At 42.6% G+C, this 23,751-nt stretch overlaps 1 protein-coding gene across 1 annotated transcript in view; it reads left to right on the forward strand.

The window, feature by feature from the left end:
• Positions 1–23,076, forward strand: part of ATP8A2 (ATPase, aminophospholipid transporter, class I, type 8A, member 2) — a 279,869-nt gene extending 256,793 nt beyond the window's left edge. Inside the window, exons 30-31 of the mRNA XM_009890610.1 lie at positions 15,235–15,326; positions 22,979–23,076. Of these exons, the coding sequence (XP_009888912.1) occupies positions 15,235–15,326; positions 22,979–23,076 (190 nt within the window). The remainder of the gene's footprint in view (positions 1–15,234; positions 15,327–22,978) is intronic.
• The last annotated feature ends 675 nt before the right edge of the window (positions 23,077–23,751 follow it).

Raw genomic sequence — 23,751 nt, forward strand, 5'->3', positions numbered from 1 at the left:
ACTTGAACATATTGCTATTATTGAATCTTTCATTGTAAGGGGAGAGTATGTGTTGTGTGGGAACTTTTGTCTCTCCTGAAAGAAGCTAAAGAAAATTGTAGTGAGGCTTTTGCATCCAACAGTTTCATTTACCATCTCAGAATGTGGTTCTGCATCAGCTGGTCGGAAAAGCTCCTCAAGTTCAAAAAGGTTTTAGAACTAACTCTTCTGTTCCTTACACAATATGGCACCACATGACTTGCTAAGAAACTACATGATCATTAAACTGGGTTTTAGCAAACCTTATAAACTAGCAAACTGAGTGGAACGGGGCTTTTAAAAGATTTTGTTCTTCTGGGGCAGGGTCATCCTTTGAGCCTTTGATGTCTATTCTAAGGTAAACTAATTGCCATATTGTAGCTGCTGCTAAGACAAGCGGATAGTGGATTTTTCAACTGAACTTGTGAGTTAATAAGCACTATTTTTAGGGAAAACTGTCAGGGAGTGAGTTCACCAAGATTATAGTAAACTGAAAAGCTTTAAAAAAAAAATGCTTGCGTGAACTTTAATGTGTTTATAAGATGTCCTTAGTGACCAGAGTTTGCTTCTCAGAGGCCAAGACAAAGTAAACACAGTGTTATTGATTAAGATCAACTCAAAACACTTGGTATGTTCAGTTTTTATTTTGAATCATTTTTCTGCTGTGACTTTTGGATTCTACAAAACACAGTTTGTAAATTGTGCTCACTTGCAAAAGTCACAAACTGCACATCCAATCATTTAAAAAGAAAAAGCAAACTTCACAGCGCTGGTCAACAAAGGCAACTTTCTATGCCGTAATTAAAACCAGCAAAGGTGCCTGAAATCGGACATTTGATTAAAAATGGGTCTTGCTCTTAGAGGGCTGAGCAGTCACCTTGCAGTCAGTTGGAGCCAAAGCACTTGGTACCAAAATCAGGCTGACCTTCCAGGCAAGAAAGGTGTAACTTGGTGTTGTGAGGTGCTGACTGGTGTACTGATGAGATGCCAGGCAAGTGGAATCCAGGCCAGCAGATAACTGGCTGTTCCCAGGCCCGCAGCTCTGGTTGTGTGAGCCCCTTGGCTGTTGCTGTGGTTCTTATCCATGCACAGGGTGTGAAGTTGCATTGCTGTTGGTTTGTCGCATTTGTGTTTTCCTGCCAGTGTTTAGTGCCAGTTATGGACAGCTGTAAAGGACAGCGAGTCAGCTTTTTGCCTGATGAATCCCTGAGTTGCAAGGCGGGTTGACACACACAATAGTGAGAGAAACAGTTAGCATTTGATCTGTTTATATATGTGTGTATGTGTCTCCAAGAACTTGATGGGTTTCTTCTCTGTTTACAGTGTCCTGACTTTCTGTAAATTTAATGGCCATGTTGTAATTCATTCATACGCTACATGTTTTCATAGCCTTTTAATTTATTGCATTCTCACTGCAAACTCTTTCATCTGCATTCCTCCTCCGTATAGCTTCACTTCATTCTCGAAACGCTTGCATGGAGATGATGTAAGGAATCCCTTCTGGCCCTCCTTCCCATTTTCCCTCCCCCCTTCTTTCCATGCATTTGTTTGTTCTCCTTCCTAATTGCTCCCAGATTTTCTGGGTGGTCCATCTGTGAACTAGATAATGGTAGAGTGCCTCTGCCTGCTAGGAGCTGGTGTGCTGTGCTTGTGATGTGGCCTCCTGAGTGCTCTTCAGAGTTGTTCTGTCTTTTATCTCTTTTGTTTGTCTCCTGGCTCTTTCACACCTGCTAGAAATCGTGTGCTTGTCCAAAGGGAAAAGTGAGGGTGGGAAAGAGGCAGAGTGGGAACTTTCTGTGGTTACAGCCTCTCTGGTTCACGTTCTCTATTTTTTAAAAGTTTCCTTGAAGCTGGTGGAAACAAGTGCTGAGGCACAGGCTCTGCTCTCCTCTCCTGCTCATTGCCCCATTGCTGGCAATGTGACACTGTGCAGGAAGGGGGAGTAACTGGAGTCTCCTCTTCCTAATGGGAAGTGGAGAGCTGCATTAAAACTGTATGGGCCCGTCTGTTACCTCCAAGTAACAGTGTTAGTCCTTGGTAGGAAGTGTTCCTGAAAGCATACCCATTAGGTGTTGGTTTGTTCAGGCAGCTGGGGAAGATAAGCTGGCTGTCATCGGGGTCTATTTTCCTGGCCCACAGAGTGGACACTATTTTTGTTCTGTGTTTTTTACAAACAAACAACAAAAAATCACACCCAATTACAGATAAGGGAAGGATTTAGGGAGCTAATTGCTTTTATCATTGCCTAGACCTTAGTCAAAAAATGAGGTGCAAGATCTGGATGTTTAGGATTAATCTGCTAAACAAAAAGCGATTCACAAAGCCATGAAAGCAGTGAGCGCATCTAGGCTTGCGCAACAGGGTGCCTACAGTTCGCTGTGGCTCAGCTGAATTTCTGTAAAACGTGAGCAGGATAGCACCTGGGTCCTCGCTGCACTTGAGGAAGGAGTGCTGGGAGATTGGTGTCTGCCACTTCATACCTAAATGTGCATATTCTATCTTAAGAGGGTGTACGCCCTGCCAGTTGTTCTTGCCAGACACATTTTTCCGGGTTAATAAAAAATATGTTCAATAGTGTTAGTTACATCCTCTGGATCTTAGCCCCTTTGAGCATCTTCTAAAATTGAATTTGCTTGTATTGATCTAAAAAAGCTAATTTTTGCCTTTCCCTTGGCAGGGAGCAAACAGCAAGGCAAGTGGTAGATCAGGGAGTGTCTGGTCTGTGCAGGGGAGAGCATCGGCACCTTGAGTACTACAGCTGGGTCCCCAAAACCTTGCAAATAACACTAGAGTGGTGCTTGGAGACTGTATCAAGTGTATTGTTTTAAGCTGTAAAGGGTCATGTTCTCATTTCTCTGTATATCTCATCTGGACAGCTAAAAACTTTTTGTGGAAGCTGGGATGATCGCAAAATCAGATGATTCCAGGAGCAGGGGATTTCATCAGGGGAAACAAGTACCTGGAGAACTGGCGACTCCAGAAATCGGTTGAGAAGCAGAGGGAGGGAGTGTGCAGTAAGGGGCTGGTGATGGATCCTGTGCCATGCTCGCCTGCCTGCTCGTGGAAGATGAGTACCTGTGCTTGCCCTCCCCAGGCTGGCACCCGGCGGTGCTGGGCTGGACTCCAGCCCAGCTGCGCTGTGAGCAAGCCTTGGTGCGGGAAGGGAGAGGGGCTCCCTGGCACTCTCATGTAACAAAGGGCAGGATTTAACACTAAATTTACATGAATTTGGAGAGGTGAGAGGAGCAGCTCTTATGCCAAACCAAACATGGACATGTGGAGACACCTGCCCAGCAGACCTAATCATGTTAACATGCAGGATTTACACAAAGAAAACAAACAGTTTTTCTACAGGTTTGTGTTCAAAAGTGGCATTGAGTTCAGCTGCAGAGATTTTTTTGTGTCTTTAAATAAGTTTACAACTAAATCTTGGCTCATAAAGGGCCAAATCTTCAAGTCCTCATTCACTTTTCACTCCATCTAACCTCTCATTGAAGTCAGCAGGAGTTCAGGTGGAGTAAAGCCTGATTAGGGACCAAAGCAAACTTTACTTTGGAAACCCATGTCACTTTATTGCTCCACTGGCCAACTAATGGAGAGCAAGCAAAGCTGTGCAGCACCTTCTTTGTGACAGTAGATTTCCTGTTTCAGAGAGTTTCTCTGTCTTGGAATTGCCCGAGCACTCCCTTTGAAAGTAGCTTTTTAGTTGTTTTTCTGTTCTGTTTTTAATCAGTTGGCTGGGATTAGAAGATTATTTGATACTGAAGAACAATGTAGCTTTCACAATTTACATACTTTACAAGGAGGTGAAGGTTCTGTCTGGGGTGCTGCAGAAAAGTGCCTGCATCACTGAAGTATTGGGAATAATTTCTTCAAATTATTCAGAAATCTGGAAGGCAGTGTCTTTTCTTTAACAAAGAAGGGAAGTTACTACAGAACTAGCGAGGTATAGCTGCAAGCAACAAGGAAGCACTGAGGTGTGCTTTTGTGCAGCATTTTACAGTTTGCCTTTTTACTCTTGCTGCTTTCAGATGCCCACTTCCACCTCTTTCTTTCATCTCCATTTCATACAGCAAATACTGTTTTTCAGTGTACCTAAAACAGAATGTAGAGACTGAGGGGAACTGCAGTCTTCAACAAGGAGAGCCGCTGGTGGAGATTCTCTTTCATTTCAGTACTTTTCACCAATCTAACTCTGTTGCTTTAGTGAAACACGCATGACCAGCTCTTACCCTGAGAGTGAGCCATCTTATTTATCTTAGCCTCGATTTTATTTGGTCAGTGAGGGCAGATGTCTATCTCATTTCAATAGCTGTGTGAGCCAGTGGGTAATCGGTGAGCTGACACAGGTATGTGTGGAGACTTACCCATTCCACAGGTCCCTGGGGAGGAGCAGAAGGAGAATGTGGGAAACCTGATTCAGGCTTGTGGTTGTGCACAGAGCTGAGAGCAGCGGAGCCCTCAGCCTCACGCTGGCAGAAACAGAAATGGTAAAACAGATTTAACTTTTCTCTTAACAAACCCCAGAATGAGCCGAGGACCCGATCTCATGGTTCCCAAGGAAGAGGCAAGCTTTTTCATTGAGATCAAGAGAAACAAGGCTTCGGCTCATTATATTTCAAAGCACTTTGTCTATTTATTGATGCATTTCAAATTACATCCACTTGAATAAGGAGACCATGCCAGTAAGGCCCCTTCACATCAGCAGGTACAGTGAATCTTATCTGAAACAAACTGTCTTGTATGTTCAACTGGTTAAACAGCATTGGATGTCTGGAGCCAAATTCTTGTTTCATGAATGTGTTGACTTCAGCGTATTTACTCAGGATATGCATGACTGTGATCTGAATCCGACCCATCCAGCGCAGCTGAGTGTAAAATGAAGTTGAAGAGGGGAGAGGTGTATTTTGGTTTTGAGGTTTGAGTCTTTTTATCAATTTTTCCAGATGTTCTTCACACCATTTCTGGGAAGGAAAGGCGAGATTTCTCCACCAGCATACATAACAAAGTGACTGGCATATTTACGATTTTTTCCTTGCAACTTTTCTAGTAAAAAGATATTAGACTCCTTTTACTAGCAGAAAGCACATAAAATGATATCAGTGTTTTTTTTAAAAAAAATCTTTGATTCCATATGGTAAACATTCATGTATGGTAGGTGGAAAATGCATAATTTTGTTTTATTTTACACTGGTCCTTTTCTCTCTCCCTCCTGTCCCATATCAATAGGGAATCATCACATTATTTCCTCATTTTAATATGTACTGTTAATTTCCGGCATTTCTAACCCCTATGTGTGAGGCACTTGAAATTACTAGGTTTGGCTCTGCTCTGAGTTGAGCAGCGGGGAGTCCGTGGGGCAGAAGTGGGAAGGAGCAAAGGGCAGAGAGGGTTTCAGAAGCTGGCCAGAGGGATGAAGGGGGAGTTATCATGCTCCCACTGGCACTGGAGACCCAAGTGCCCAGCTGCTAGCGCAAACCAGTTGGAGCTGGCATGCTTCTTCTCCGGTGCAATTAATTATTTCACATCTTGATTATGCCTATCATGCAATCTTGAGGGAGATCCAGTGCACAAATAGGGTTAAAACCTGGTGACCTGGAGAAGGATTTAGAGCTGTGATCAAATCTGGGAGCAAAGTCAAAGTTGACGGAGGTACAGTATCAGCACAAAGGCCAAAATGAAGTTGTAAATTGAAAGGAAAGATTAGAAAAAAGAGAACATAACAAGATGAGAGTTAAAACTGATTAAGGGGCCAATCTCTCTGATGCCTAATCCCGAGTTACTGGGTTGGGTACCGCGGATCTCCACAGGGGAGAGAAGAAATCTTCCCTCCAGGCTGCACAGCAGGAGAACTGCTCCATAACAACTATTCCAGCCTAATGGCTTCAACAGTCTGCCTTCGCTTCTCGGCTGGCTAACCCCGTCTCAGAAGAGAGGCAGGACAGCCCACATCCATGCATCCAATTCATGGCAAAGTACTGAGTTGCGTGTAGCAAGGGCAAGAAAACTGAAGTTGTACCAGATACTAAATTTTTAGTGGACAATGACAAAATACTTAAATTGCTTTTCTTTAAGCTTTTGGTTTTTTGCAGGTCAACCAAATGTCCTGGACTTTGCTCTAAATTGTATCCAAACACTTTGAAAGATAATCAGTTTTTCTTGTTGCTCTGAGCTGTTCTTTAAAAAAAAAAAAAAGGGGAAGAAAAACTGATAGGAGGACTTCAGAGTTATTGAACATGGAAGTTATTCTAACTTTAGTTTAAGGATGTAAGTGAACTTTTTTAAAACCAGAAAGTTTGGATTTAAAAAAAATAAACATACCCAAAAAACCCCACCTTTACATAGAGACCAAGCATAGAAAGCTTCAGCCTCTGAGGTGACTACTTCTGAAAAAAAGAGTGATTAGGAAAAGAATGTTATAATTGCAACTGTATTGCCACCTTATCTGTAGAGGATGTGACCAAGCACCCACTCGAGTAAGTGCAAAGTGAGGCACTTGCAGACAAAAAGTAAACAGCGCTGATACCAAAAGGAGGATAGCTGAAAAGCAGCAAGCCACACTTACCCTTTTCTGCTTGTCAGACCTTTAAATTGAGTCAATTCCCACATTTTGGAAAGGCCGAGGGCAAAACTGGGCAGCTTCAGCTTTGTGCTAAGTTAGTTGGCCTTGGGCCAGCTGACAGTGATGCTCCCCCCCTGTAATGAAATGCATAAACACATGCTTAATGTTGCAGTGCGTAGAAATGGAAGGCACTCTGAGAGAGATATCTCGCTTATTATTTTCTTGGGATTGTTGCTTTTCAGAGAGGCGTGTGATGTTTAGTGTCTGCTCTTTTTAGATGGTACTTTTAAAAGGTGCTCGATAATACTGTCTTCTGTTCAAAGAAGTAGCCTTAGAAAGAAGTCTAGGAATAACAGTCTCAAAAATGAAGGCTAGAATGGATTGTCCAAGTGATTTTAGGAGTCAAGGGAGGGATCCATTTGGCTTTTCTGCTTTAAGACATCATTAGTCATAGAATCATAGAATGGTTTTGGTTGGAAAGGACCTTGAAGATCATAGAGTTCCAACCCCCCTGCCAGACAAGGACACCTCCCACTAGACCAGGTTGCCCAAGGCCACGTCCAGCCTGGCCTTGAACACCTCCAGGGATGGGGCCTCAACAACCTCTCTGGGCAACCTGTTCCAGTGCCTCACCCCCCTCATAGTGAAAAATTTCTTCCTGATGTTTAATCTAAACCTGCCCTCTTCCAGTTTATATCCATTCCCCCTCATCCTATCGCTACATGCCCTAGTAAAAAGTCCTTCCCCAGCTCTCCTGTAGGCCCCCTTTAGGTACTGGAAGGCCGCAATAAGATCTCCCCGGAGCCTTCTCTTCTCCAGGCTGAACAGCCCCAACTCTCTCAGCCTCTCCTCACAGGAGAGGTGCTCCAGCCCTCGGATCATCAAATGACAAAAGAAAATGTAAATCAGCCTTACTTGTCACCAGAGGAAAGAGCTTTGTCCTGCTTTTAGCCATACAACTTTAAGGACCAACTTGAAGTGGATTTTGTGGACTTAGAGTGGTGAATTTGGTCCCAGAACGCTACATACAGTCTGGGTGCTGCACACAGGGGCTGGCTGAAGCTCGTGATGTGCCTTGGCCTCTGCTGTTGCAGGGTGGTTCCGCTACTGGCACAAGGTGATGTGGCAACACAGGTAGACTTGCGTGCACCTGACATGGGGCCTGCTGTGGCATGCTGGCTGCAGGCTCTCCTTCGTGCTGGAGTCCTGCATTCAAACCTCTAAGATGCAATGGGAAAGGAAAGCTGCTGTTTTGGTGAAGTAGCACACTACCAGGCCAGATCACAAGCATTAATAACAGTGTTTCTCCAGGGCATTGGTGAGGACCATGGGGTTTTGTTGATGTGGCTGCAGGGCTGGCTTAAGAGTTTCCCAGACCATTCCTTACCAGCCATGCTCATATGGGCCCATCTTTGCTCTGTCTCCTCAGTTGGATCGGCTCAACTGTTTGTGGGTCCATGTCATAAATGAGCTGAAGTGAGTGGGATGGTGTAGGGAGCACTGTCAGGTTCTCCAACTGACTGGTAAGGGCAGGAACCACTTCAGCCATTAGTCACCGCAACTGACATCCGTGGAGCTGCGCCTGAAGTTGTGTGACACTGTTAACCTCTTCACATCCAGGCGGGATAAACAACTTGCAGCCATCTGTGAGCTGAGCTCAGTACCACGTGTTGTGGGCCTGGAGAGCTTGCCACTACACAGCTGCTTTAAGGGTGCTCCAAGTTTGTCTTGCAGGGCCACACATCCAGATATATTTGATGCGCAATAGACAAATGTTTGGCTGGATAATGTCAAATACTACTCATAAAGAGGGAAGGTTCCTTAAATAGTTGCCTCCTATCTAGGGAAAAGGAGTTTCTCTTCTGTGGCTGTGACATTTATTTGGGAAGCAGCTGGAGGGGAGCTGCTGCATTAACAAGGCCTGGAGATGTTATACCATGGCAGGCCATAAGGTCTCCAGCTTCTCTGGAGAGTTGGCTGTTGCTGAAACCTCAGCAAGAACTTCGTACTCCCTAAAGCCTGGTTGTCTCGATGCAGGAGTCACCTCTGATAAGTAACTTCTTGAACCTCTCAGTCTGCAAGTGGCACTGGCCACGCTTCTGTCTTCATTTCCTTGTGGTTTGTGCCTGGTGACCCTTTGGTGTTCTAGCCATGGTCTGGTGTTTTGTTGATGGCTTGCTGAGTATTTGCAGCAAAATGAAAAAGAAGCGTGGATTTGGATGTCTCTTTATTTCAGCTGGATCGTGAGTGATTAAGGAGCAGTGTGTGTAGACGCTGACTCTGCAAAGAAAATGCTGATTTTTATTTTACTGTTTATATGCCTCAGACGCTTCCTTGTGAAATGCTCTGGAGATTTCCTTTGATTACACTGCAGCTTCATTATCAGTAATGCCTGTTTGCCTTTTAAATTAAGAAGACCTCCTACCCTGATTGACCTCATAGTAGAACATTCCTGCAATCCAGTGCTAGATAACCAAAAATAACATCTCCTCTTTGTGGACCAAAAGAAGGCAAACCAGCAGAAGCCTACAGTTGCTACTTCTGCTGTTCTGTAGGAGGGCGATTCCTCCCTGTGGTGTCTCCGAAGCCCAGAGGATGGAGGTATATTTGCTCACCAGTCAGGCCTTTATTCCACAGCCTTGAGTTGTTCTGGGTATTTGAGCATACAGAGTTCTACTGAACCCTCAACGTTAGTGTGACTTGCATTTGATATGATTTGCATGCTTTAATTTCACATTCCTGGTCTGTAAGAATGTTGTTTTTACGTTCTCCTTGTGCCAAGTCTCTCTTAGTTGTCATCTCTCTGCCCGCTGCCTAAGTCTAACAACTCCCTTATGTGAATTTAAGTAATGCACTTGAGTCTAAACTAAAAGAAATATTAAAACTGAGGCCTGCAGCTGTGCTGGGGGAGTGCAGTCAGCCAGCGGGGAGTATCTGAGGAAGACAAAGAGGTCGCCTCTGGCCAGTTACAGAGGTGTGGCCACAGACTCTGCCTGGATTACAGTATTTGCTCTTTGTCCACCAGGACCATGACTGACACTGTAAGCCTTTAGGAGTGTTACGCTGCATGAAAGGTGGGAGATAGAACCTGTGAATAAATCCTCAGGAATACTGGATGTCTCCTAGCAGCCAGAGGGGGATCTGTGAGTCCCCTCTGCCAGGTCATACTTGGGGAGGAGTCATAGTGCTTGAACCTCTGGTTCTTCTTTAGAAGAAACTTAATGAAGTTTGAGAACCAAGAGACTGAAATGAAAATCAACGATCTGCTTGTAAACAGTTTGGTGATTAGGATTGATGAAAGCTGAGAAGTCTGTTTTAGACCTTTTTTCTTTTCTTCATATTTTATGTTGATGTAACTTTTGGTAACAGAAACACATCAACAAAGAAACAGCAAACTTTCATGTAAGTTAGTTTGGAAGGTATGGAAGAAATCAATTATTATGTTTTAATTCTAAATTTTAAAAAGGGAGAGAAGAGTATCTTCTTCTCCCCTCAAAATCTAATCCACAGCTAAAGATGACAAGGACAGAAACTTCCTGATCTTTTACTTTGCGTTTAGCCACGTTGGATGTTTTGCAAGAACTTCTTTTCCTCTCCTCCCCTCCCTCCCTCCCCGCTGTTGCGGTGCAAGGACAACGCGTTGCAAGATGTTTTGTCCAACAGGAGAGGAATGCAGGCCAGCCAGGCCTTCTCCAGCAACGTGTTTAACAGAGTATGTGACAGCAGAAGGAAAGAGGCTGAACGAGGGTTTGTCTGCTGCTCCGTTTGAAAATGCATATGGGTAGGAGGGAGGCTGTGGAGTTTCAGACAGAACTTCAGCCTAAGCTTTGGAGGGTTTTCTGTTTTAAACCAAGCTGTACAGCAATTTACCTGTTGCTAAATGCTGCTGAGGGGTAGAAGAAGCAGTGACACTGCGTCTGCAGGCAGTAGCGCGGGGGGGTTCACAGCTATTCAGATGACAGGAAAAACAGCTGCATGCTTCCTTGGCCTCTGGGCTTACCCACAGACATACATATCTTGTCTTCTGGGCTTACCCATGGGTGCTGGGTATCTTGCACTAAAGAGCTGTGCCTCTGCCACAGGTTCTTTGTGTGTTTTTAAGGCAGAGGGATAGCAGCTGGGATATGTCTTTCTTTGTTTTATTTGTGCCATCTTTAGCAGCCGTGGTAACTGAGCTACTAGTGAAGCCTTATTCCTTCTAGAAAGTGGAAAAGCAGAAACAAACCCAAATCATTTGATATGTGTGCATCTGACTGAATTCTGAATAATCTAGAAGAGCAGCAAGTTAAAACCAACAGCAACTAAGTGTCTTTGCCCATTTGGTGTGCCTCTGCTCTCTATCTCCTCTAGTAAATAATAACAAAACACAAACTCATTTCTTAAGTTCTTGTAAGAGAAAGGGTGTTCTGAATTTTTATTTTTTTTTTAGCTGTGCTACGTGTGTTTTCTCAGGGAAGATCCAATTTTGAGACACCTGCATCCACTTTAACCTTCCCTTCTTTGTGAGCCCTGCTTTTGCCACCAGCCAATTAGTGGGCTTGGGAGGACATTCTGGGTCAAGCTATACCAAGTACCGCAAATCCTCATTAACGCTAATTAGTGCTCAGTAGGTTAATTGGTGGTGAAGCTCATCTTTTTTTAATTACTTGAGCAAATGAGCCAGTGGGACCTTGTGGTCAGCTTTGAATTATTCTGTTTGTTTTGATGCATCTCATTTGAATGTGTAAAGCCAGATGTTTGTTGCCTAGATTTAAGGGCTCTTTGCTTTTGTGAGGGATGAGAAGGGAACAGAGAGAAATAAAATTAAGGTCTCTTGACACCTTAGAGCAATTCAGATACGAAAATGGAAGAGTCATTTTATTCGTAGAATGTGAAACGCTGTTATGAAATAACATGTTGCCTTTAGTTTACCTTTTGATTTGTCATTCACTTAATGAATTCGTGTAAAGTTGTTAGCACAGACTTCCAGGGAGACAGAAATCATCTTGACCCTCTTAGGAAGCCATTGCAAAGGTTTTCCTGGCACAAGGTATTCATTGTTGGTAGTAATTGAATCTGGGTTCAGATGACTTGAGTAGTGATTTCTTTTAATCTGTTTTTTTTCATAGTAACCCTCCAAATTGAGGGACGCTCTTTATAGTTTTTTTCTAAGCTGCTATTTGTTTTGTTTAGTTCAAAGCATTTTGTCTGTGTCCTTTGTCCTTTATGTAATCACAGATAGATGGTTTCTCTCTCTTACCCTTTCTGAGGTCACTAACTAACCAACTTAAGCATAATTCACTGTCAGTTTCCAGGTCACTGACTCCCATAAGAATGTCTGGGTTTGTGATTTCTTCCATTCTGACACCATTTTTGAGGTCCTGAGTATGAACATAGATATATCCAATATTCAGATACAATCTTATGATCTCTTATCCTTTTGCCTCGATGCATCTTATGCACCTTAAGATGCTATCCCCAGACCCCATGGGAGGGCTTAGGCACTGACTCTGAGTCACTGGAAAGCTGAATTAACACTTAAAATCACGGCTATACTCGGGATTGATTTACAAGCAATGTTTCTGTGAGCAAGGCCTAACCTGGTGCCTGTCATCATTATTAATTTTGCTTCAAAGTGCGAGGGAGACTGAAAAGTCTTCACTTTATCTGTTTGTAGCAGACAAAAACCTTTTCTGAAAGCAGGGACTCGGTATCAGTGCAAACACTTTAGTTAAGAAACCCACTTAACTTTGTGTTTCTTTCCTTTCAGGGCTTGTGTTGTGGAAGATCTAGTATCTGTTAATAAATCAAATACTCATCCATTTCAGAAGAGCTGTGTTGCATTTACCTCTATGTATGAAGAGCTCACTTATAGTACTTGACTGGTCTTGACTTGCAGTCTGTTTCATCATCCCTTGTACTTAAACCACAAATGCTCTAATTCTGCCACGACGTTTTCTTTCTCTGCATAGATACGATCCAATATCATTTTCCAAATGGGAAAATCGGATGTGACTTCAGATTTTGAAATTGTTGATTATAATTAGCAATATCAAAGATAGTCTAGCTTTGGCTTCCTTAGAGCTACAATGCGTCACTCATGTTCAGAAGTCCCTTGACAGCACACTTTCCTCCACACATTGCATGTAGAAGCCTGAGGAGCTAACCATTATTGGCCTGTAGCAGATACCACCCTGCACTACTGCTGCTGCTGTGTGGTAGACAGGCAGATGAAGAATTTTTTTCTCATGCTGTTTGCTGCTGTGGTTAATTCCATTCTCAGTGTCAGAATCTTGTGGCAGACATTGCTTTTTTGTCCCTTAGAAGAAATATTTTTGGTAGGCTTAAGATTCTTTTTTTTTAAGCCATCTATCCAAAACCACCCTCCACTTCTCCTACAGAAATGGGAAAGACCCTTGTCTGTATGATGTTCTTGACCTGCAAAAGATGAACAAGTATTCCACGTCTCTCATTCACAGGACAGCAGTAGATTCGGACAGTGTTTTGCTACACTTACCAGTCAATGGACTTATAAGTTACCCAGCAGCCCTCCGCAATCAGCAGAGGTCCCACAACACAGCATTGCTAGTTTGTACGTGCACTGATAATGGTTGATTCTGCAGGCTGCCAATTTCAGAAGCCTGTTAGAGGTTAGAGAAATTTCACGTCTTTGTGCCTGCCATACCCTTACTTGGTGATCCTTTGTAGCACACGCTTTCTATTATGCTGCATGCTGTGAGCAGTTGGGCATTTCTTTGTGTATGTACTTGATTTTCTTACAGCCAGATGGTCTTCGTTTCTTTAAGTAGTTGGCTCTTCCAGAATTTTAGAAGCTTTCATGCTGTAACTCTGGTTTTAGTGGAAACCTGTGATCTTTTCTTTTTTGAACACATGCAGATCTCATGACCTGAGAGCCCTTAAAGATTATTTGACACTCTGTTATCTACAGTTTTGCTTCCAAATCTGTTACAAACTTTTATTTTATAATGAGGGAATACTACTGACTGCAGGCAGGGAAGGCAACCTGGTGTATCTGTTGCAGCTGTGATTCTGTGGTGCCAAGGGAAGGAGGGGAAGAGACCAAGTGTTTGAAAACTCTGACAGTTTGTAAAGATTTTAAGGTGAGGTCGATAGACCAAACAATTTTCTAGTTCAGGTGTCTGAGCTTAGAGACCACAGGAAAAAGAGAAGGATTCCTCCCTTTCTTTCGTAGACATCTCATTATGCACCGAACAGAAGACTCTGAGCGTGGATATTACCCTAATGGACTATTAAGTGGAATATAAGCCTTCATGGCTGGATTACATATTATAGGCATCTCAGAGATTCTTTGGTTACTTTCTTGTTTGAAGTTAGAAAACCGCTTCAATGAAAGGGAGTTGTTCGTTTAAAGCTGTTGTAAGCTTGTTGACAGCAGCAGCTGTGCTTGCTGGGATTTCCATTCCATATACCAAATGTATGTGAATTTGTAATCTAATCCAAAAAAAAAGATATCAACGTTGGCATTCAGACGTGTATCCATGTTTGCAGCACAACCAGTGGAATTACTGTTTGTGAATAAAGATGTGAAAGAGCAAGCAGACTGTGAAAATGGAAACACGGTGTCAATGTGGTGCAAATGGGATAAAGACACTGCAAGAAGCACGCTAGCAGGCACATCCCTTCTATGCACTGGCTCCATCTCAGTGTTAGGAACAAGGGTGAAATGGAAAAAACCAACCCAATCGCACAGAAACTTTGAACTAAAATAGACTGTAATATCTTTTTCAAAATAATCTAATATATAACAGTTATTTGAGGCTCCAGTACAATGAGATTTGGACACCTACATTATTTTAAAACCCCATTGAACTTAGTGGAACTTGTATGTCATTAAGTGCTTTAAAAGGTTGGGATCTTAGCCATCATTTGTTTATTCTGGGCATAAATTTCTTGATTAAATGTGTCGTGTTTTTAATAAAATCAGAGTGGAGAGTGTCTCTAATGATTTGTGTACATCTGTTAAACCTATTGTAAGCATACTGTATCTTTCACCTTAAGTTTGTGTTTTCACTTTCCGTAAATTCAGTAATAATTTTTCAGGCCTTTGACAGGGACTGTGTAAACCAAAGGGGTTTTTAATCAAAAACGGGATAGAAAGTTTTCTTTCCAGTGTGGGAGGTGGAAATGAGTGTTCTTCAGAAGACAGAATTAACTATGGGTCCCACCTTTGGTTGCTTCAGGCTGTTTTGCAGGTGTGATAGAAGCCTTTTACCATGTGCTAAGCCGTAATGCTTTGCTCCTTCTCTCTAAGGCAGTTTGTGGGTGCCATGATTCATATACATAATACTAAAGAGAAACTTCCTTTTTAATGTTCCATATCACTTTGTGTCAGACTTCTGATACAGTTTGTAGTAATTTATAGGCATGAGGCATTCAGAAATCACAATGATGGTAGTATTATGGATGGATTAACTAAATGTAAACTTATACAAAGTGGCCTTAGAAAGGAGGAGTTTCCATTGTTAGACAGTTCTCTTGATGATGTGCAGTTTAAAGAAAGACTTTTTTTTTTCATGCTGCAACCATCTTAAATACTGACAAAGTCAAGGCTGACAAGTACTTTTAAATACAGTTGACTTTTACCTTGAAATTATCTGGCTACTCACTAGTATTTTTTTTTTTCTCTCCCTCAGCGTGAACGAACGTGATCATTTGTTAAAAAGGCTTGGCAGGAAAACTCCTCCGAGCCTTTTCCGTGCTCATTCTGTCCAGCAAAGTGTATCACGTAAGTAGCAGATCATGTATGCATGTGTTTCACAGCAGTCAGTCCCAGATGAGTGAAGCAAAGGGTGATTATTTTTTAATTAAATTGTAGGTAGAGATAATCTAGCGCAAAGGCTGAGCTGCCGAGCAAGACACATACACTTGGAAGTGGAATTAGTGTATTTGGCCCTAGGCGAGTGGAGCTCAAATATAGATAATTCCCTAGGATCCAATCAACAGGCCCAAATGACAAAATCCCAATACACAGGTTCTCTAAATGTAAAATCCTGATAGTCTCAAGAATACTGTAAAATCAAAAACTCTGCAGGATAAAATAAATGTTGTGATAGAGCCTAGCTTAAATAGAAATGGTTTCTTTATGAAAAGCCGTATTAGCTGTGGTTAGCTGAGAATACAGTGATGCCACTTAGGAGTTCTGTGTGTTTCTGATGAGGAAAGCCATTGCATGCAGAGCTGCATCTCTCCTCTCTCTCCCTCTTTGTCCTCTGCTGGGAGAAGAGAAGCAATGTCACACTTCACTACTGCTGCAATTTGGAATAAATGGCATTTCTTGTTGGTGTAGAGGTCATCCATTTATTCATCATCCTAGAGGAACATGTGACAGGCCTTGATCTGCTGGACCTGACTCTTTTTTTTTGTCAGTGTTAGAAAGGATTCCAGTGTTAAAAATAATCTTAACAGCTCTGTAGGCCAGATACACAGTGACGGACGATGCTGTCTCAAGAGACCAGGGAGTCCAGTCAGCCCATTCTAGTGGTAAAATGCAGCCTCTCTTGTGATTAAACTGATGGTCAAAATATACTCATCTTGCTAAAGAAAATAGCCCCCCAGCGTGCAGTACTGCTGTGCACAGGGCAAGGGGCAGGCACTCAGGATTTGGGTTTCGTATTGCCATTGCAGTGAGAAGTGACACCCCTGACTGTTTAAGAATCCCAGGGAAGTCAAATCTCATTGCTGGCCACGTCTTCTTCTGTAGCCGAGCTGTTGTGGTTCGGGCCGTGGAGGCAGGGCTGGGATTTGAGAACCCAAATGCCTGAGGTATACCTATTTTCCACAGGGAATTTGACTAGAAGGGGTGGGACAGTGGCGAATCTGCTAGTCCTTGCCCTTCATAGAGCTGTTGCAAGGCCATCACTCTCAAGGGGTGTAGGGTCTTTAGCAATTAATCCCATTGCTCCTGGGAAAAGAGGCCAGTGCACAGAGCAGTCCTGTGGACTATGTGTGTCTGCCAGGATTTAATCCATTGTGTCAAGGAGTCAGGGATGCTGACGGCAGCACAGCTTTGGGCATGCAAACATGTTCTTAGAGGATATTCCAGAGGTGATGATTGGCAGAAGAAATCCATAAAATGCATAAATAAACTGCTGTCAAAGTAGTCTGCTGTAGAGACTTACCACAGTGCAGAAAGGAGATACACCAGTGGTGACTAGTCAGACTTGATATATGCTTTTAGTCTGGTAGAACACATCATCAGGTTGTTAGCAGGTGAATAGCTATTGGGAAAGAAAAATGAGTTATCAAAATAAACCCCAATTTGGATAACCAGCTTCCCTATAAATACAAATGATTACCTGCTAAATGAGTCAGGCAAGTCAGGACATGTTACAATCAGCCATCTGTTTTTCACATGAACGTAAATTTTGATTGTGAAGCTGTTAGGATTGAAAGACGCTTTTTATGGCGTATCCATGACTCTTTAAAACTTCTGTCATCTCTTGTCAAATATTATTTTCCAATGTTGCATAGCTGCTGTATGTACAAGGCCATGTGAAATCCAGGGAACATATGTGCTGTTTTCACAACCCTAAATTGTACAACTGTTTACTAAATACTAGAAATCTTCAAAGCAAAGAGTTGATGAATAGGGCAGTAGCCTTGACATGCTGGGCCAATATCTTAAATCACACTACAAGCGCTCTGTTTGAAGTCTTGAACTGTTCATATGTTTCCACCAGGCTCCAAGTTGCTAGCCTGTGAAGGCCACTTCTTTCAAAAATTGCTTGTGTGACTTCAATTCAGAATCTGACACTTGCTTATAAAGCAGGAAAATGCTTTGTTTAGGTAGAGCTGACAAAGGCTTAAGCAAATCAATTGCCTTGGACCCAACAAGGAAGGAAAATGGGATTAAATTCCTTAGCACAGAAGGTGAGGACACTATATTGGTTTGAGAGTCACTATATTTTTGACAACAACTGTTTCCAAACTTTTGGAGAGGAAACAATGCGTAAATAGCTTTGTTTCCAATCATGTGGAAAGGAGAAAAATCCCATGGGGAGTTTCAGGGCTACTAGTAATGGTCCATGGTGAGAGGAAAAAAGATGACGGAGGTAAGTCTGCAGAGCCCTGTATCAAAAGGCAGAAGCTCACTCGGTGTGTTTCCTTAGTTGGTGAGCCAGCCCCTCTCCAAAAGCATTAGCACAACCCAAGACCTTCAGGCAGGTTGCACGGCTGGGGTGCTCCCATACAGCACCAGGCTCTGTCAGGTCCAGCCCCTGAAGTAAGTGGCAGAGCCACACAGCCAGTGCCATGTCAGAGCCATGCGGGAGTGCCAGCCAGGATTAATCTCTTAAACGCCTCCTCCCAGTAAAGAAACTGGCTCAGGGGTGGCTACCTTGGAGAGTAGCCCCCATCCATCTGGAAGGGTATGCCCTTAAAGCATGTAAGACCTTCATGGCTGTTTTTCTTGCTCTGGTTTTGGTTTTGTGTTGCTGAATCATGTAGAGCTGTCAGAAGCATACAAGAAATTTAGGTACTAACTGTACTGTCAGAGATCATGTGGTTCCTTCCTACCAGTAGAACTTCTGGGAAGCTTTATGAAAACTTTAAAAGAAAAAAAAAAGTGAAGTTCCTGTTGGATGGCATTGTCATGAGACTTCAGTGAAAGAGTTTTATATGGCTGCAAGCCTGTATCCTAACGTAAAACCATCTCAGTGGAATCTTGCAGGCAGTGATGATGGTGCTGGTCTCTGGGCTTGGTGTAGTGCCTGGTGAAATCAGAGATTGCCTGTTGCCATCAAGTTTCTAAAGCCTCTTAAAAGTGAGCAGGAAATGCCACCAGGCTCCTCAGACACGTCTTTGGACCCTTTTCTTTAGTGTGCTATGGGGCTCGCGCTCTAGGGAAGGAGCAATAATGACTCCCAAAAGCTTTCCCTTTCAGAGGATTTTGCTGGCAATGAGATTTTCTCCAGGTGAGCTTTCCCCAAGTCTCCATCCAAGTTCATATCCTTTTTTTGCTGTGACTGTGTGGAAGTAGCATCTCCTTTAGACAAGCTATGTAGATGCAAAAGATGGTTCTTGACCTCTGCTTTTTTTACTGACCTGTATCACCTGTGCCCCCAGAGCCTCACTATCAGGATGGGAAAGGTGATGCTCCCCAGTTGCTCAGGTACCCTCAGACCTGTCTGTCTTTAAGGAAGGTCCCATACCATCCCACTAGTGCAGTTTCCCTCCTGTACTTCAGAATAACCCCCACCAGTGTTTAGTTGTCATTTGTCACAGCATGTTCTTAAAAACAGCTGAGTCCCACTCTCGTTAAGCCCTACTCCGGCAGAATTCCCCCTGAAATGCAGAGAGCCATGCCTGAATGAGGATTACTGCACTTGGCCCACATTTCCTATGCTAGCAGAGAAAATCCCTCTTCGTTTGACAGAATATGGTGATCGCACAGAGTAAATCTGAATGCAGAGCGTATGGTTTGCACCTTATTAATCAACGAAGAAAAAGCACCTGTCATCCAAGGTTCATTTCACAGTATGGGGGCGGCGAATAATAAATAATAATAATGTGTTCATGCTGAGGGCTCTAATCCCACCATTTATTCTCCACTAGCAGACACCTTCTTCCTCTCACTTTTCCGCTGGTGCAGTTTGATTTGAAAAACAAGAGGGGTAGCTACTTGAGATGCTTTTTAAACTCCATTTTTTCTTGTCTTGCATCTGTGTGAAATATGATACACATTCTCTATTTTTTCCAAGTTGCATATTTGTTGACTGTCAAGTAGAGTTGCAGTCTTTTAAGATCAACTTAAGAAAAAGAAATAAGGATAATTAGTTTAAAACTGATGCTGTGGCATCTGGGTCTGTTGTCTACATGCAAATACCGGCAGGTTAGTATTTGGGACGAAAGAGATGGGACCATTTTTCAGGAATTCCTCTTGGGTCCTTTAGAAAACATAGGCATAGTTTATCAGCAGAGAAATGAATGATCTCTGTAAGCATTAGTCAAAACGTTCAAGATTTAAAGCAGCTCTCACTTTCCCAGGATAAGTGGAAGAGGGTTGCTGGAGAAGTCAAAGCTGAGTTAGCATTTACTGTTTAATTGGTAAATGTGAACTGCATCATCATAGCAAATCTCATTAAAAACTGTGCAGAACCAGATGTTTGGACTGAGAGAGAATTCGGCTGGCCAAGTGTTACCCTAACGTTGATTTTTATTATGTCAGAGATATTTTTTTATATTTAAGAAGCAACATTTCCTAAAAGATATTTAAAAAAAAAAAAAACAAACCCCAAAAAAACCCACCTTCCCATCCCCCCAAACGTTATAACTTAATTTTAGTGGATTTGAACCTGGGCATTTTTCTCCAAAGGCAAACAACATGATGGTAAAATGCATTTTATACTTTGGACTATACTATACCATAATACCACTGTGTGTATGAAATAGTGAAATGCTGCAGAAGGCAAGGTTTCAGGCTTCCAGGAAGAGCTGCCCTCTGGGCTAAAAAAACCCGGGACAGACAGTTCAGGTGTGTCTGGAGGAGAGTACAAAGAATTGGAGGCCTCTAAAATAAATCCCTGAAGTGACTAAAACTGTATGCAGTCCTTCCATGAGCAGTTTTTCTGGAATAAAAGAAACATTCTGGACCCGTCCTGGTCCTGGAAGCTGTTGTATGTGAGTGGGCTGTTGAGCTTGCGCAGCATTACTGTCTGTGTTCAAGACTCATGCGTGGAAATGGTTTCTCTAATCCAACATTGCACAGACCAGAATAGTCATTGCAGTGAACAGAAAGAGTGCGTTAAATTAGAAACCTGATGGGATACTAGTTTCTGATCTGCTAATAGAATATCAAAGCTTTTTTTGAGGGGAAAAAAAAAAAAGCAAACCAGGATGCTTTTAAAATTCAGTAGGTTGCCTGATAATATCTGGTATGAGTGAAACCCTAGATTTGATGAGAATGTGAATCTCCTCTTAACAAATGAGCCAACTGACAGACATTCAAAAGTGCTTCTTTCCTCCATTAATGGAAAGTCTCTGAGTACAAAGGTCCCTCCTTCTGCAACAGCCGTGAGTGAGTTGTGCCCAGAAAGCTCCGAAGAAATGTGCTCCTTCCCTGGGCTGCTGCAGGACAGCCAAACAATGAGGGCCTTGTTCCCAGGGCAGGCTTATAGGTGTGGTTTTTAAACCGGTGTTGGGGGAAAAGGTCAAACTTCCGAAAAGTTCCCTGGTAACTGGCAGATGGAAACTTTCATTGTTTTTGGATGAAGTCTCAAAATAGTGGAAACGTAGAGCTGCTTGGAGAGTGCGGATGAGAGTCGAGCCTTCACAGTGTTCTGACTCTATAAGGCATTGTCAGCTGTCTGAACAGCTTGAAGCTCAATTTTAACTGTAATGTGAATACAAAAAATGTAATATGAACTCATCTTCCTATATAGAGATCAACAGGAAAAGTTTTAAATAAACTGCCAAATGCTAAGCTTCAATTAAGTAGGGCAGTGTGCATGTACGGGGGTCACAGCCTTTCCCATGATGTACACACAAAACCCTCATTGCTGATATTTCAGAATGGATCAAGAACACGATGTAAGGATACCACTGCTATTATTAACCATTGATCGTCTTAGCCTGAATTATTTTTTTTTGTCCCTTTAAGGTGTTTTCTGCTGGTGTAAGGGTAGTGAATATATTTCTTTTATCGCATTTTGCATTGGCTTTGCAGAGTGCTTGGGCTGCCGGGCAGTTCACAGGCCTGTGCTAGCACTGGGAACAAGCAGGTCATGGGAAGATACCTGGAGTTGACGGGTTCCACATACTTGTGGGGTCAGTGCTGGATTTGCAGTAGTTACAGCAGTTGAAGAATCTGCTGCACTGAGTGTTCTTATTGGATAAGTAAATACAGCAAAGCCATCTTGATGCAGGCTACGTTATGGGGCATGGACTTTGGTCTTTTTGGGCTTTAGCTTGTGGGTTTTGACCAAATTGACTTTCCATTGAGAATTTAGCCAAAAAAGCTAATAGTATGCTGGCACTTAGCATGGAACAAACACACTGGAGGTATTTGTTTAAGTGTGAATTTGCCCTTTTTTTTTTTTTTTTAAATGAAGGCACATTTTGTAAATAATATTTCCTTTGCAGTTATCCAGCATACACATACTTTTTCTAAAAGAGAGTTTGCATTTTGTGAATATACCTTGAGCCTGGTAAGGGAGGACTCCTGAAAGACATTTGCTAGGTCTCTGGGTAGTACTTGGGATATCTGTCCTTGTCTGATGCTGCGTCTTTCAGCCGGGGTAGACCTGGGCCAGGATTTAGAATTCGCAAGCTCCTTCTTCCAGAGTTGTTTGGGGGAGATAGAGAGTTGCCCGTGGAGAGTTAGCTGTGATACTGTTCTTGGGTTCTCCCAGGCCAAGTTGACATTTCCTGGCTCTTGCATACTTTCCTACTATGGAGCATTATCTGGTCCTGTGTAGCCTGCGACTTTCCTATTTCTCTATTTTTGTATCTGTGCTAATCTGCCCTTCTTTTCCTTTCTGGTTACCCATTTTCACCTGAAAATCACCGCTCCTTCGTGTCATGGAGTCTGCTGTCCTTTGCTATTATTTTCCATTCAAAATTTTCGGTAGGGTCATGTCTCCTTTAAATATTGTTTGGTATTTCACCACACTGGCCCGGTAGTTGTTGTGACCATTTTACCCGTAACGTGGTGTTTTGCAGATGATGTCAGAAATGTCACTTGCTTTGTCCACAGTACTTTAAAAGAAATGAGACACATGGTTATTTTCATCTGAGTAATTTCTAGGGAGACCAGAGGATTGTGCTAGCTAACAGGATTAACTTTGCAATATAGGGACCTCCAGAAGATGTTTGTTTGCTCTATTCAAGATAAGGGTGACAGGCCAAGAGAATCAGGAGCTGCTCAGTGTGATTTATCAGATGCCACCTGGAAACTTGTACAAAAAAAAATTTCTGAATAGAGTTAAGGGGAAGATGTGACTCAGATCCAGTTGGGGTTTAGACATTTCCATGTTCCTCCAGGGAAACTGCTGGTATCAAGCAGACTATGCAGGAGTCAAGCCAAAATGCAAATCTCTACCTGTCTGTTAAGTCTTTAAAGAAGCTCTGCCACTATGGGAGTAAACATGGTATCCAAATCCATCTGTGGTTTATCAGTCAGGTTACCTCAGAGGGCAGTGTTGGCTCGGTACCTGGCCTGGGGAAGGGAGCAGTGCAACAGAGCTGACAGCAGACATCCTTTCTGTGCCATGCACGCGAGGTAGTGCACGGCTGTAAATGACACAAGTGTGGCATAGAAATGAACATTGTTGCGGTCTCAGTTGTGTAACTTTAGTGATGCCTAAAACTGTTCCTGAAAAGGGGCTGTGCCCTTGAGCCGAACTCCAGTGATTTATTTTTTTTCTTCCTTTGCTTTTTCAGATGGGTATGCGTTTTCTCAAGAAGAACACGGTGTTGTTTCCCAGTCACAAGTTGTTCGATCCTACGATACAACCAAGAGGAGAACAGAAATAGAATAAATGGTTCTTTACTTGATGGGTGGTGGGAATAATGGGATTTGGATCAACGCATCCACTGTTAACACATTTTTGACTAGGGTTGGCAGCAGTAGCCAAAACACCAGAGAACTCATTTCTGTGGCCTTAGCCAACAAGTTTCTGTATTCTCCCTGCAAACCTTGAGTACATATTTGTGGGGGGAAATCATTGTTTGAATTCAGTCGCAAAGCTCTGCCTAAAGTTTTGTTTATGTTGTTATGAAGCATTTGACTGTGCTATGTGAGGTGTGAAATTAAAAACAATGTTTTACCACTATTTAAAACATCAGCATAAGGTTGTTCTGGGAGAAAAGTAGAAAATTTATGTTCCATGAGAAATCAGCCTTTGCTTAATTGGAACGGGGTGCTGAGATTTCCTGTTTTGTTACACACAGACCAAGTGCACATGGCTGCATGCAGACCTTAGTCCCTCTAATATGTGCTGTTTACTAATTTGGCTGAAATTTTTAACAGACCATTTGGCATAAAACTTTGGATTGCAACACAGTCTGTAGCTAAAAATGCTTATTTGCCTTCTTATGACAGAATAACACAAGATAGCAATGAATTACCTAGAATATTTCTTGCCCTCTTACAGGATTTATTAGGGCTCTATCTTAGCTTTCTAAAACCCAGTTAATAGCTAACTCTCAAAGTC

This window comes from Charadrius vociferus, unplaced genomic scaffold, assembly GCF_000708025.1.
Source record: "Charadrius vociferus isolate BGI_N301 unplaced genomic scaffold, ASM70802v2 scaffold278, whole genome shotgun sequence".
Classification (NCBI taxonomy): domain Eukaryota; kingdom Metazoa; phylum Chordata; class Aves; order Charadriiformes; family Charadriidae; genus Charadrius; species Charadrius vociferus.